The sequence below is a fragment of the Telmatherina bonti genome, assembly GCF_933228915.1.
Source record: "Telmatherina bonti genome assembly, chromosome: 9".
In the NCBI taxonomy this organism is placed as follows: domain Eukaryota; kingdom Metazoa; phylum Chordata; class Actinopteri; order Atheriniformes; family Telmatherinidae; genus Telmatherina; species Telmatherina bonti.
The window spans coordinates 32,317,855-32,333,620 of NC_136627.1; the positions used below are offsets into that span (position 1 = coordinate 32,317,855).

Sequence of the window (15,766 nt, forward strand, 5' to 3'; positions counted from 1 at the left end):
GACTCCAGGAATGTACATAACAAATGTCACTGAAACACCAAAACCAGTCAAGAATGCATATTTTTAAAGGTCAGAAAGTTACTAGTTCGAGTTTCAGGAAGGAAACGGTGAGAAGTGGCTGAAGTTTGTCAAAAGACTCAAAAACTGGACAGAAAATCAGGTCTGAACCTCAACCTTACTGAAGCAGTGTGGGATCAGAGAACGAAACAAGGCAGCAAAGATCCAAAGAAGAACTTTGTGAATTCCTTAAAAAAAGAAAAAAAAAAAAAAAAAAGCAGCCAGTGGAACCATTTCTGCAGACTGGTTTTCTAGAAAAGAGACCAGAAAACTCGTCTCAGAGTTCAGACTCTGTTTGCCTGTTCATAAATAAAAAGAAGGTAGACATGACTGTGTGCAGCTTTAAAGACGCGTGTAGAGACTGACACACACCGTCTCTACAAACCAAAACTTCTAAAAAGCAACAAGCTTCAGGACTGATAGAAACGTAAACACACATCGATGCTCATTTGTATGCAGAACTTCAGACTTAATGGTCACTGAGGACGAGACATCCTGACCTTTATTTGCTCAACAACATATAGAGCTGTTGTCACCGCTGCTTTACACTTCACACACTGAATGAGCTGCTTGGAATTAACATCCTCAGATTCATGTAATTAGATGCGCGCACACACACACACACACACACACACGCGCCGCAGCGTCACCTCATCGCCACTTAACTGCCGGGTGACTTCTTACACACTTTACAGCTCGAGCTCATTAACTCTGCACAAGACATTCCTGCTAAAACAGCGTGGTAATGTGAGAGCAGCTTTGGTGCGAGTTGCTGTTGTCAACAAGTGCTCAGAAGACGGAGTCTGCTTCAGCATCAATAAACACTGCATAAAACACATGGCTGCCGCCATTCCTGCATGAAGAGCCGCTGATAGGCGCCGTAGATGGAGGCTTGCAATAAGACACTACTGGAGTGTGATCTTCTGAGCTGCATGGACAGCTGCAGCTGTTGGCCTGCTGCTGGTTTAAATTGCTGTCAATCTGTTATGGCCACTCATCCCTTGGGTCTCCCATCGTCACGGCCAAGGAAGATGCAATATCCCTTTTTTTTTCTTCTTTTTTTTTTTAAAAAGATTTTTTTTTTTTTTTTTTTTTTTAAAAAGGCAATTTTCTCATTCGGTTTTTTTGTGACAGTCATTTGAATATGTGTAGGGACTTCATTTCATGCTTGACCAGCATGTTACCACGGCAGCAAGCACAAATGATAAAAGTAGAATGACTTGTTGGATGAATCAAGTGGCAACAAATGTCGTCTGTGTTTCTTTTTCATATTATTGACACTCTGCTAAAGTTCAACATGTACAAAGAGCTCTCAGATCCTACATGGACTATGTCGTCACCTAAATATAGCATTTTAGGTGTTGAATTCTGTGCATGTAAAACATCTGCTAAGTACCCAAACCTAAACCACGAAGGGTCACGATGAGCAGCTTGAATCAGCTCATTGGCAGTCCACAGTTTCCCCCGTTAAGCCGAGGATCCACTCGGTGGTCCCGGACTGTCTCAGATGAACGATGTGACCGAGTGACGCTGCTGGAGTCTCATAAATCTATCCCGTCAGGCTCCAAGCTATAGAATGATGGAAGTGTCACAAAATAAATCTTTTTCTTTAAAGAAAAAAGTAATTAATGAGGCAGAAAATGGATAAATGATCCACTCGTGAGTAAAATAGAATTAATGTGGAAATATTTAGAAAAGTTACAAAGCAACTCCATATTATCACGTTTATTTTTATTTAAAATTATAGATTTACCTGAGTTCTATTTTTCTCTTTATTTTCACATTTTATACATTTTCTCTATTTACGTAGATAATTTTACTTATATCTTTTTTTTTTTGTTTTCAATTTTCTGCATGCCCTTACCTTATTTAAAAAATAGCTGTATTTCTACTTTTACAGTGTTTCTATGATGCACCTTATCACCGAAGCAAGTTCCTAGTCTGTGAATTGTGTTCACAGACAATGGCAAGAAAAGTTTTCGGATTCTCTTTATCTTTATCGAACTTCAGGCTTGGATAAACTGATTTTCTACAGATCTACATAGCAGCTTTCTACTACCAAACCCAGGAACAAAGCAGAAACCAGTCTAACCTGTGGCGCCAGATACAGCTCCTCTGCTGTGATTCTGCAAGGGCAGATTTATTTACATCACTGCTGGTTCGCTCACATGTTTGTTTATTGGTGACAAAACTAGATAAATGTGTGACTGGAAGACTTTTCCAGACCACACAGGGATTACTGAACTGTACAAAGTTAAAAATATGGGGAAGAAAAACAAGAAAAAGGAAAAGAATTTCAGAAAGCGAAGCTGAGCCGTAACAATATGAATAATTGGATGAAATCTTCAGACTGCTGCTGTAGGTTCTGTGGCAACTTAAAATCGTGAGGTGAGGAAAGTCAACCAGAAAATAATTTATTGAATTATATCTATTAATGGACTTTCAAAACAAACATGAAATAGTTCAGAAAATTAGGGACATTGTTTTTCCTGCAAACACTGTACAGAGCAGGTCCATAAAAACAACTCTGAAAAACTTCACAAGACGATTTGTGATGAGTTGAGAGATGTTCAGTAGAGATGTGACGATATGCTTTTGTCCCGATTAGATTTGATTCAGACTTTTTGGGTGCTGATTCAATCTAAATTGCGATTCTCACAATTCTTCGATATTGCTGATTTTTGTAAATTAAAAACAGAAAAAAAAATTTATAAAACTTTTTTTTTTTTTTTTTTACTCGTCATTTTTCTTGATTTCAACTAGGAAAAAACAACACAGTAGCCAGACCATCATTCTGCTGCTGTAATCCCTAAGAAGACAAGTAAAAAGATCAATAAAATTAAAAAATATATATATGACCATTTTTAATGGATTATTTTTGTTTATTTAAAACAATTTTTTTTTTTTTTTTTAATTCATTTTAAAAATTGGGAAGCAAAAGAAACAAAATCACAATTTTTATTTTTCTATTCGGTTTTCTTACCCTTAGTGTTTACAGCACGGAGCAGACAGCGGTGTTGTGTCGATGTGAACCCTGATGGTTCAGGTTTTGCCCGTTTCTGTTGCCATGGCACATTAAAAGGAATAAAACACTAAAACATGCATGTAGTGCAACTGTTAACATGTTTTCTGCTGCTCTAAGCTGTTTATTTGGCGAGACTGATGGTAAAAATGGCTAATTTACCAGAAAATTATTGAGACCACTGAACTAGTCCATACTGGTTACAATTTTATCTGCATGTTCAAATAACTTAAAAACTTTTGGTAGATGGGAAACACCGAAGGCTGGTCCTGCCAGCAGATCACATTTCTGCTGCATTTTCTGGAACACGTTTCATTTTCTAAAAAATGCTCGGGTGGCTCCTAAACTGCGACGTGGCTGATTATCATATCACAGATTATGTCCGGTCACTAACATGAAAGAATTTAAAGAACGCGTTTAAACGCAGCAGGGGATGAAGGCAAGGACATGACAACCACTGAACCAGGAACAGCCAGAAAGTACCATGAAGTATGGACTGGATGGACATCTATGAATCAGTCAACAGGAATCAAATGATAAATGTGTCAAAACAAGCATGATAAGCTAAAGGTTTAGTTTTCCCACAAGATGGAGGAACAACCTGCAATACAGTACAAACGGACACGGTACAGTCATATGTTAATCATAATGCAGTGATGGAAGGATGGCAGGGGGGATGATCAGACAGAAGCACAAGCTTTACTAGTTGCATCTTATTGTAAAGGTGACTGAATAATAATAAAAAGGACCTTCATATTACAAGATGCACAAGCTCAAAAACACTTTAATGCATTTTAATACCAGCATCAGATTAACCACATCATCTAACATCTTTTTGTTGACATTTTAAAGATTTAGCAATAAAAATGATGTTTTATACATATTTTATGTCTAAAGTTATTCTTCAGTGTGTGTGCCGGCAGAAGGACTGTGTGGGAGTCCAGTTACAGAACAGCAATAAACTGCATGATGAGGATGGTGAAAAACTGAAATCTCTGTTCAGTATCTGGAAAAGGTTTGTGCTGAAAGCAGGAAACAACCCACCATATAAAAACTGCCTAAATCATCTGCATTCCCTCATAATACCAAGGATCATTTACCTCTGAATTACAAAAATACTCCAAATCCTCAACCATGAAGAATCATATCCTGTTAAAGCTGTTAATTAAAGTTATTCCCCATCACTCAGGATTTTAGGAGACGTGCATGCTTTAGTCTCTTTGGTAGTGTCATTATTTTCGTGGTGTAGCCGTCTGTGGACAGGGCTGATTTAGTGGAGTGAAAGCAGGAATAATTTTGACACCTCAGATTCACTGGAGCATGAGAGTGACTGAGACGACCAGAGGCAGCAGGAGGTCAGCACACACACGTCTGCCTCCTGAGGTGAGCGTCGCCCCGTACTGATCCAGGAGCTGCAGGGCCACACCGTTCGTCCAACCAAAACCCAGCTGCGGAGGAGGAAGCAGCAGAGAGAAGAAAACTTCTATTTTTATTTAATAAAAAAAAAATTAAAAAAATAAATAAAAAAACCCAGAAAAACAACGGAACAGATTGAATTCTGAACATTAACACTGAACGTCTGGACTTAAACTTGCAAATGAATTCAAGTTAAGAAGCAGATGCATCGAATTATAAATCTGCCTGATTGGAAAAACATGAGATTCAGACTTTAACATAAAAGAGAAAATACCTGAACTTCGTATTCTCCTCCACCACCAGGTTTGCCATCTCCGTTCACATCATACTGTCAGAAAGAGGAAAACTGCAAAGTGAGAACTGGTTGTGTCCCAGTAGCAAAACTGGACTTTTATACATATCCTCAGCCCCATCTGTGTCCTTATTAACAAAAAGTCAGAAATATCTCCCTTTCACGTCATTCTAACATCTTCCTGTACAAATCAGACTGATTCCAGGATATGTTTTCATGTCATAGCTTATTTTAAAATCAACTAGCAGCCTTGCTAGCTTCTTGTTCAAATGTAGCGCTAGCTTAGTCAACCCCACTTGGATGCAGAGGCATCTTTGGAGTTTATCTTCAGATCTGATGTGAAAATCTTAATAAACTGAGTCCATATATACTCCTAAAGTCCCTCACTGAAAGCTAAATATGGCATGATTTCCACTTATTATCTTAAAACTGATCTAAAGCTACCATGTAAGTAGATTAGCACTGCTATGTAGCTTCTTGCTAACATCAGTTTAATTATCCAACATAGTTAGTAGCAGGGCCAGATTAAAAGTGCACAGGCCCCTGGGCCCAGAGTGTTCCATGGGCCCCTTCCTCCACCACAACATTGTGAAAATTGTGAATGATACACTGTGAAACGACATTTCTACATCTCTCAGCCAGTGGTACCAATAGCAACACAATGGACACTGTGGTGTAACTATCTGGCTTTTATTTACATTTTGTTTTATGTCCAAACTGCTGGTGTTTGCCCCACAAGTGGGCGTGAACCCCTGGGACTGTGCCCATAATGCCCATTGGATAATCTGTACATGCACAGTGACAAAATCTCTTCTAGAAATGTGCAACTGCATGTGAATGTTTTTAAGGGCTGAATAATCTGAAAACAACATTTACTTGAAACTGGTGTAGTGTTACTGGTGATCCATGCATGTCTGGCCTGACATCTCTGACCCCATCCGGTTACTTGTCAACCACCTGGGGTGTCCAATCAGATGTCAGAAGTCACCCTTCCAGCTCTGAAGTTTAGACTCACCTTTTCAAACATGGCTTCATACTTAATGTAAGCCAACCAGTTTGTCTTAATCCAGCGCTGAGCCAAATCAAAAGCTAGATGTTTGGCTTCCTCTGAGGACAGTTTGGACAAACCTAAAACGACAAAAAGGAGAGATGTAGATACTCAGAGTTGGAACACTGCACTAGCAGCATCTTTTCTATTACGATTTTAGGCCCTGAAGTAACAAGAAAATACAATATATCATGTATTTATGTTGGATGCAGGAGACTGTACTAGGAGGAGGATGTAAAGACCAAAAAGACAGAGCCACATTCCAGATCTGCAAGACTGGATTCTCCAGAAGAGATGGGCCTGAAGCAGAGAACCCAGACTAAGGTCACCACTCCCCATTGACCTGCGGCGACCATAAAGAAGGTCCAGCTGACATGTCATGAGAGGTGCAGGGAAGTATTCTATCAGCATCTTAACGGCACCACAGTTCACAGTTAAAATAACAGCAGTGTTTTTATTTGTGATTCTTTTCAGTGTTCAGACTGAATGAAGACAGCACCAGTGTAAACCATCAGTACTTCTGAAAACATCTTGTTTCTGGTCAGAGAATAAGTCTGGATTCTGATCCAGGATTTGGGATGAGGATCTGGGGTTTCTGATGGAGTCAGACTGTAGACTTCAGCCTGTCCCATAGAGTCTCAGTGGGGTTCAGGTCTGGACTCATGCCCAGTTTCCTGCTGTTTCAGTGTTTTGAATTTAATTTTTAAACCCTTCAACACATAGTATAACTATATTTATTGGAAAGTTGGAGAACTTAGCCCAATTCTTTGCAACAAACTCTATGGTATTAATCCTTTGTATTATAACATAGGTGATATTATGGGGTGGGAAAGAGGTAAACAACAAAACAAAAATAAAACAAAACAAAAAAAACAAAGAAAAAAAGCCTTTTGCACTTTATGGAAGGACCTGCATCCAACTGGACAGTCCACCAGCACCTTCCTACGATGTCCTCTACTGTTGGATTTAGTGCTTGTGTTGTTCTCTCTCAGATGTACGTCGCTTTGGATAAAAGCGTCTGCTGAATGACTGCAGAATAGAATAGAATCCCTTTCTGTCACTATAACATATAGTGTGCCTTTAAACACCCTCAAATTAAACATAATTAGTAAATGAGTCCAACATTAAGATGTTTAATCAGTTATGTCAGGCCTTGAGCTTTTTCACTGACAACTCCTGATCAGGGCACCGTTTCATTGCACAACAGTACAAAGCCAGAGCAAGAACAGCGTTTTGTAAAATCATTATGCAGAGGTTGTGCAGAGCATATCCTGAATCATGGCTGTTTTCAGGGAATTCTAACCGCTGCAGACCAAGTATTTGCTTCCTACCTTCTATGAGCATGTGCTGCAGAGGAGCCCATGCGTTAGGATAATCCCATTGCTGCCCAGACTCCCTCAGTGACGTCGGGACTCCATTGGGGAACCGAAGAGCACCGCTCCCCTGTGTACACACAAAAACCAGAGGAGTAGTGCATGTGTGCCATCTGCTGGAGAAACTAAGCTCATGTGTTGAATCACATGAAGCATCCGTGTGGAAGTGGGCTTCTGAACAGAGTGCAGACTTGTGGCTGAAAATCCAGCTGTAGGGGTGAGGAAGCGCTGAACTAAACATCCAAAGCCTCAACTGTTGGAGGAGCTGTGATGGCTGACAGGAGGAGGAAAATAGTCCTACAGAGGCGTTGGATGCACAACACTAATAATCCTAATTATCTGATCTGTTTTTTTCTGGCTTGTGATCACAACTGTGTATTTAATGTTGAGCCTGATCACAAATTATAATTAAATTCTGTTCTAGATATATTTATAAACATAAAACAGATGTAAAAAAAATTATAAAAAGACTGACTCAATCTTGCTGTCATTTGTTCCTTTCCTGATACATTAGGATCAAAAAGTCCTGAGTTCTTCTACATGTCTCTCCGTTTGGCTCCCAAGCAATCAGACCTTTTTGTAATCTTTTAAAGTGGACTTGAACAAAAGTTTTGCAGTGTTTCTGAAGGTCTTTCATTGTCTTTTACTTGGACATTGGCTGCTTTTTCATTTAATTACCGTCCAGTCCTTGGACCCAATCAGTTTCAAGGGGATGTGAGCAACTTGGCAAAGAACCAGTTTAAATCAAATCCTCAGGCACTTTGTTGTTTTCTGTCAAAAAGAGACTAAATTTGTTCCCATTTTATTAGTTTTACCGGTGAAAAATATCCAAGATAACAGAGTTTGACAGAAATTTTGCAGCCACAATGTGAGCCCTAAGGAGCAGGGAGCTAAGAACATCCAGGGTGAGAATGAGTGACATCTACTGGTAAAGACGGGCAAAGCAAAGACTTCACATGCCAGGCGAAGCTATGAACAGTGGACGTCAGTGGCCACAGTTCTTCCAGACAAACCAGTTCTCTGCGAGTGGCTCCAGTTGCCTCCGGTGCAGCGATGACTAACAGGTAACTGCTATAACATTAGATACGCATGTGTGGTCTTCTTCTGTGGTCCTTTTAAGGTCTTACTTATCCTAACTGGTGCTTCACACCCATCAAAGCTGGTACCGCCGTTTTCACCTTTATGTGTTGCTGCCATGTTTTTGTCCACATGCAATATTTTACATCTTTAAACACGTACAATGATGCGTTTCTAGATTTTCTGTATTCAAAGACACGCAGGTTAACTATTGAAAATAACTTATTTGTGACATTTTACCCATCTTCAAAATATTTCTATACGTTTTATTTTAATATAGCTGTATAATTTCCTTGTCATGTTCATCACTGAGGATAACAAGAATATAAGCCTTAAATTTTATAAATATTCTTCATGGAGTGGTAGACGACTCAATGTCTAATGAAGTTAACCTAATGTACCGTGCTCGCCTATGCACATGGTAGAAAACGGCTTTTACACAAGTGTCCACTGCAGTGACCTTTTTGCATTTGAGGATGAAAGCTCAGAGGGTTCTCATGCCACACACACAGAGCTGTTTGTCCATTCACAGACACTGTAGTAAAACAAGCAACTACAAATATAGCAGCTGCCATGTATGTGGACACAGAAAGGAATAAAAAAAAAAAAAAAAAAAAAAAAAAAAAAGAAAATATAAATATTTTCGTAAAGTGATTTGAGACGGAGATGAAGAGTTTCTGATTAAATATCTTGTTTTGTTATTGGCAAGGGTTTCACGTGCTGCACCTTTAAGCCGTTTTTAAAAGGGAGACAAAGTGAGGAAAGGCTGAGATACAAAATGATGGAAGGTCTGACGGAGGGATGGATCCTCCCCAGAACCCAGACCTCGATGTTCCTGAAGCCGTGTGGGATCAGGACGGAGAACGGAACAGAAAGGAAGCCAACGTGAAAAGCTATCTGGAAAGTCCTTCAAGAAGCCCGCAGAACTGTTCCTGAAAACCTCTAAAAGAAATGACAAAGTTGTTCTAAGTGGGTTCAGCCTTTATTTACTGCATTTCACTTCATGATTGCATGTTTCCATAACTCTCAGACATATGAAGAAATCTGCTCAGGACTTGTGCACACACACCAACCTGCAGGTACTTCACCGCCTTCTCTCCCATCTCAGGCTGAGAATAGCACTGGGCCCAAACAGGGGCCAGGTTGGAGGGGTAGAACTCCAAGTGTCTGGAGTGTGTCAGCAGGCTGTAGTCGAACCACGCTCCTCTCTCTGCATCCCACAGGACCGACTCCATCGCCTTCATTCTGCGGGCTGCAGCTCGATCGTACTGAGCAGCTGAGTCACCATCGCCTGTCAGGAAGCAGCACATCACCGTTATGTAACACCAGTTAGGAGCTGAAGCTGTGTGTGTGAGTGTGTGTGTGTGTGTGTGTGTGTGTGTGTGTGCAAGGTTAGAGGCTGCTCATGTTCTCACCCAGCGTCGAGTGAAATGAAGCAAGAGTTTTCTCGCTGCGGCACAGCAGAGCGTTGAGGTCAGCGGGGAGGATCTGGCTGGTGCGGGTCCTCTCTGAGGGTACCGTTGTTGTGTCCGTCGCCATCGATGTACCAGCGGGAGGTGAAGTCCCACCCAGACTCTGCACCTGCTTTCAGATCCATCCACAGCTGCTGTTTATCCTCTGTAGGCCGGGTGGGGGTTGTGGGGGTCACAACACATTTAAAATTCAGCACCATTTCATGCATTCCCCTTTTTTTTTTTAATAAGATTCTAAAGAAATGAAATATGCAGCCTCATGCTGAGTCATGTTCGCTTCATTTTGCAACATTTTTACCAGCTTAACAGACAAAATGTGTCTTAGAAGAAACAACTTAATGAACCGGAATAAAAATAACCGTAAATAAAATACTGATATGAAATGAAAACAGCTTCAGTGATGAAAGCAAACATTTTGGCGTCAGAGAAACCGAACATTGCAGCAAACAATAACCGGCTTCGGTGAACGCCGGGCTCAGAAGGAGGATGTGGGGGAACATTAATTATTCATCGCAGCATAATGGGGAGGTATTTTCAGAGCAAATTTGTTTTGCACAAATGATCCTGGAATCCATGGGAACATATTTCGGTTTTTAAAAAGCATCTCTGGCCGTATATCTCAGGCTCACAGAGGATTCGCTGAGCCACATAAAACCACATTAATAAGCCATTACCATCAGCGAGTCCTTCAGCTAATTCCAGATCGTCTGTATAGGATTCAGGCCTGGAAGGAAAAATAATCAGAGCTGTGAAGCCGGTTTTCCAAGCATTTTCACAAATTCAGAAGGCCTATTTATTCAGCCTCCTGTCTGAAATGACACACTCAAAATAAATGAATATCTTCACAACTACAAGGGCTGAATGCATAATGTGGGTGTCAATAGAAAGCTGAGTAATGTAAGGTTACTACGGAAGCAACAGGATCAAGATGTGCCATCATGGCAGAGTAAATCCACCTGGAACACAGTGGAAAACAAACAGTTTAAAAAGAAGACCACTTGACATTGAGTGAAAAATGAAGGAAAGCGTCCCAATTCGTCCGGGAAGGAGCAAAATAACGTCTGGTGTAGCAGCGCAAAGGAAGATGCCAAAGAAAGTGAACGCAGCCTAATCTTTCAGGAACCCATTAAGCACTGCTGATGATAAACACATTACTAGTCCGAGTCAGGAGAATCGAGGTACGCCCTCCAAATTCCCCTTAGAAACACCATGAGTATGGCTATTTTTCCATGTGGGAGGCAAAACAGTAGTTTTGATTGAATGTATCGACAATGTTCTCATTATGGACTGATTTTTATTGACAGCTTTGAATGTGTTTTACATAATTTTACATTTTGGTGTATATATATATATATATATATATATATATATATATATATATATATATATATATATATATATATATATATATATACGTATTTGTATGTATATATAAAAAGGCACATATGTGTAACTTTTAATTTTGCAATGCAATGTAAACTGTATACTTGTGCAAAAGCCCATCTAGAGACGGGAAAATTAGCCTTGGCTAAAACGCTGCAGTGTGCGCCATCATTCATGGAGCATACTTGTCCCTATCAAATAAAAATAAAATAAAAATAAGTAAAATTATGGTATAAGAGCATATGAGCTAGGGTATGATACTTCACCATTTAACCCCTTCATCTCCATGGTAACTACAGGACCTTCTTGATTCACTTCAAACAACGATGGTCACAAAGCACATCAGAAAAGGTTGTTTTTCTATTTGGAGGTGGAATAAAATATAAAAGTTTGACTAGAAACGAGCCAAACAGACGTCTTTGCCTGCTGACTCAGAGTTTTTACGTTTGTTTTGGAGTGGTGAAACAGACATCTACGTTACCAGCAGAGGTTCTTTCATGTGACACCTGACTGGTTTGCGCCCAATGGAGGAATGAGCAGAAGCTCTGAAGCGGACTGTTCTCAGGTTTTTGTTTCACAGGGGTTAGACTCTGGTCTGGATGCCAGCGCTTGGTAGCCTCTTTTAGCAGTTTTTCCACATGATATCTGTGTGCTACATGTTAAAACGGGTTCTTCTGTACTGACTTGTGCTGTGCCTGTATTCAGCCGCTCATTAAAAGATGAATATTCTGGACATTTATTTCAACCCTACCTGGGTAAATGTGCTGAACCGGTTTCACGTGCAGGCGGCTGCACGTGAAACCGGTTCAGCACATGTTCTGCTCCGTTTACCTTCACAGTGACAGAACGGTTCTGCATCCAGAACTGGTACTCCTTCTCCAGGACTGGTAAAGCTGCTCTAAACATGCAGAAATTGGAGAAAACAAGTCAATATTTTAATTCAGAGGGGGAAAAAAAGTTAAAGGTTTCTCATTCCAGCGAAGAAACCCAAAGCACAGGCGGGCACAAGCACTGCTCTTATGATGTTAAATATTAAATCCTGGAGGAGCCACAAGGCAGCTGAGGAATGATAATGTGTCTGGCAGGACGTCAGCGTCAGCCTAAATATCACCTGAGGAACTCTTTATCCTTGGTTGCTTGATAGTAGCTCTCCACCATTAGAGTGAGGAATGGAGGCTGACTGCGTCTTTCATAGTAAATCCACCCACCGTTTGGAACGAAGCCATATCTGTGGGAGGGTGAGAGAAAATCTTTTATTCCACAAATCTTGAAACCCCCCTAAGAGCTCCATTTCCAGGGCGCATGACTCCAGTAGCTAAATGACTTATTCAAAACATGCATGCAGAATTTCCCTGCAGCGAGCTGGAGTTTCTCTTCCAGGCATAAAGGATGAGCGAGATTTAAGACTTACCTGTCGACAAGGTAGAGAAAGTTACGAATCATCCCACAGGCCGTGTCTGTCATCTCTGACAGGAGGAGCCCGTTGATGACCCAGTAGGAGTCCCTGTTGGGCACAGAGGCGCTCAAGTCACAGTCTGCACAGACAACCCCGATGGGTTGGAGAAGACCCAGGTGACGGATCCCCCCCCCCCCCGTCTGAGCTGTAAGACAGCTGAGCGAAAAGCTTCACCATTCACTCACCAGTAGTAGAGTTCCCTGAAGCGGCCCCCTGGCACGATGACGGGATGGGGGGTGTAGATCTGCGAGTAGAGCTCTGGGTGATCTTTGACACTGGAGCGAATCTGCCGAAGAAACCGCTTTCATTCATATTCATATAAGATGTGTGAATGCAGTGAACAGGGGTGGTAAAAGTAAAAACAACAAGCTCTCAGTTGGAAGACAGCAAAATGATCATCTTCCCAGACTGGATGCTCCAGCGAGGTCCGGCCAAACCTGGACGGTGCATTGTCCAGAGAGACAGCAAAGCCAGACTCTCAGGTCTCACACCTGAACGGTGTGTAACGGCCTGACGGGGTTGATGCGTTGCGCTTTCATTTGCAGAGTGGTGGGCGGAGCTCATCAGGCCAACAGGGAGCACTGGTCCGCCTTATAGCCAAACTGGCCATAAAGTTGTAACATGATGGCCCTTGGTTCCTTCCTGCTTCCCTTTTCGTTTTGGTTTTTGTTTGACACGTTGTGTAGTTGAATAAATTATGTTCTCTTTTTGTTGCAACTCTGCTTCGTAAGCCGGGTCACAACAGGCTTGACTGAAGAATGGCTTGTTTGGAAAATCAGCAGGAGAAAGCATCTTCACCGAAACACACATTTAGACCATAACACACAGAGCAACAACGTCCGTCATACCAACTGCCAAGCATGGTGGTGGAGGGACAATGATTTGGGCTTTGCAGCTACTGGTTCTGGACACACTGGCTGGATCATGAACTCGTCTGTACAACACATTTTGGAGTCAACCAACAGCTAAAACCTTGCTGAAATGAGCTTCGGCAACCGGACAATGAACAAACACAAATCTACAACACAATGGCTGAACAAGAATCAAGGTGTTGAAATGGTCCAAAAAAAAAAAAAAAAAAAAAAAAAAAAAAAAAAAAAGGCTGGAACTCAACCTAAGTACCGCAGTGGGACCTTCAAAGCCTTTCTTTAGGTCGCTGCTAGACACGGTGAACACTGGTAATAAGATGATTGCATCTGTGCAACCACAAGGTGTGTTAGAGCACCGTTAGTTTACTACTAAGACAAGATGTCCAATGATCAAATATTTATTCATCTTGAATCTGTTTCCTGCAACATGCTCCAATAACGCTGGAAGAGGCCCAACAAGAGACTGGGGAATTTGAGGAAAGTTCACACACACATCTGTTTGCAAGGTCACACAGTGAACATTTGGCTCATTTGAGACAGGCAAGTGTCATGATTTGGTGTGAAAGGAACTTCCCTGAAAGGTTCAGTTATTCACTTTGTAAACAACTGCGTGAACATCCAGCCGCTTCGCTCCTGATCTCTGGAATTTCCTACCACCAGACATCGGTAACATCGACTATTTACCCGTTTAAATCCAACCTTAAAACACAACTGTTCAAGCTAGTATACCATTTCTACTCAGTCCCACAGTTTGCCGTTGTTTTCTCTGCCTGGTTTATTGCTGCTGAAGGCGCTTCTGGAAGCCGTTTAGCTACGAGGTTTAACTCCAGGATGCATTTAGCTCATCTCAAGCAGTTTTTTGGAGCTTTCATTTGCATCAAACTAAAGATGGAAGCCTCTTCTCTCATCGTGTCTCCAAACACCAACTAGAAAAGGGAAAACTATGGAAAGTCACCTTTCTGCCCAGAGACTTCCACAGGTTGTGTATGTTTTCTCCCCAGTGTCGCAGTTCATCTGCGATGCGGCTCAGGAACTTTGGCCTACGTGTGACAGATCATTGTTTAATAAGAAGCTTTTGCTTTTAACAGGCTGATGTGGCTCCTATGAAACAGCTTGACCTCACTTCTCGTGCCAGTCTGGTGGCGTCCACGACTCAAACTCCGTCCCCGGTTTCTCAAAGTGCGTACTGAGGAACTTGTGCAGCTTGGCAGGAGGGACAGTGGCATTGGGCCACTCGTTTGAAAGGTTGCGAAACGCCAACAAAACGACTTCTGCAGAGGAAAAAACAAATGGAGCAACTGAAGCAGATGTGTTAGTCATGATAAAAGCATCTACCGCCATGACTCACCAGGAGCTGACCGCAGCTTCATGTCAACAAAGTATTTGTCGTCATCGAAGAATTTAGCTGTTTGGACCTGATGCAAAATGGACCCAGAACAGTAGATCTCACTGCAACCAGTTGATAATTAACATTAATTACATATTCAATAAAAAAAATTCCCATCTGTATTTGTATGATATACTTGTACTACAACAGCTGGGAAGTAATAAACCCAATCAGCCCGACTGGATAATAAAGCAGGTGAGAGCAAAGGTTTTCTGCAGATTAGATCAGGAAAATGGCATTTTATGAAATAAGGGGCAAAAAAAAAAAAAAAAAAAAAAAAGTTCAACCCCATTTAACAGCAGATGCTCTAAAAAAATTGAAAAAATAAGTTCTAAAACTACAAAAATGATCCAAAACAGTTTGTTCTTTAACCTGAATCCTCACGGCTCGAGTATTTAGGATTTTAAGAGCTGTGTTCTCGCGTACGGAATAAAAAAAAAAAAAAAAAAAAAGTAGTAGTTTTTCTTACCTGTCGCATGGTGGAGGAAAAAAACCCTCAACAGAGAAAAACGCTGGAAAATAAGCCCACCACCACCAAGTTCTGCATCCCGAAACACTGTCTGAAGCCAGTGTTACGAGGTTGTTCCGAGACATGCCTGCAGGTCATAGTTTACATCACGATAAGAGCCAATAAAAGATCCACACAGCCGCGGCGGCGTCCTGACCCCCCCCAACAGGACGAGTACAGCAGGAATAAAAAGACACAATAAATTTCAGTGAGCTTTATTTAAACCAAACTTTTACTCCAATATCCAATCATGTTTTGACATCTGAACTCGTAAAATTTGCATCACTGAAAACTGCCAATTACATCATGAGAAAATCCAAATAAAAGAAATGAACTCAGGTTTTCCACTTAAATTTGGTAAACTTTAAGTAAAGGTGTACTCCACTGAATCACTTTCATTGAAAAC

General features: G+C 41.2%; 1 protein-coding gene across 1 annotated transcript; it reads right to left on the reverse strand.

Annotated features, from left to right (window-relative positions):
* Positions 1–4,389: 4,389 nt before the first annotated feature.
* treh (trehalase (brush-border membrane glycoprotein)) lies at positions 4,390–15,446 on the reverse strand (the record flags this gene model as incomplete). Its single annotated transcript, XM_079246055.1, is given in 16 exon segments — positions 4,390–4,527; positions 4,770–4,823; positions 5,803–5,915; positions 7,167–7,278; positions 9,359–9,576; positions 9,701–9,788; positions 9,790–9,902; positions 10,432–10,481; positions 11,892–12,038; positions 12,252–12,368; positions 12,552–12,644; positions 12,782–12,882; positions 14,421–14,505; positions 14,589–14,736; positions 14,814–14,914; positions 15,322–15,446. Coding segments are annotated over 16 exon segments (1,803 nt in total).
* Between the last annotated feature and the right edge of the window lie 320 nt (positions 15,447–15,766).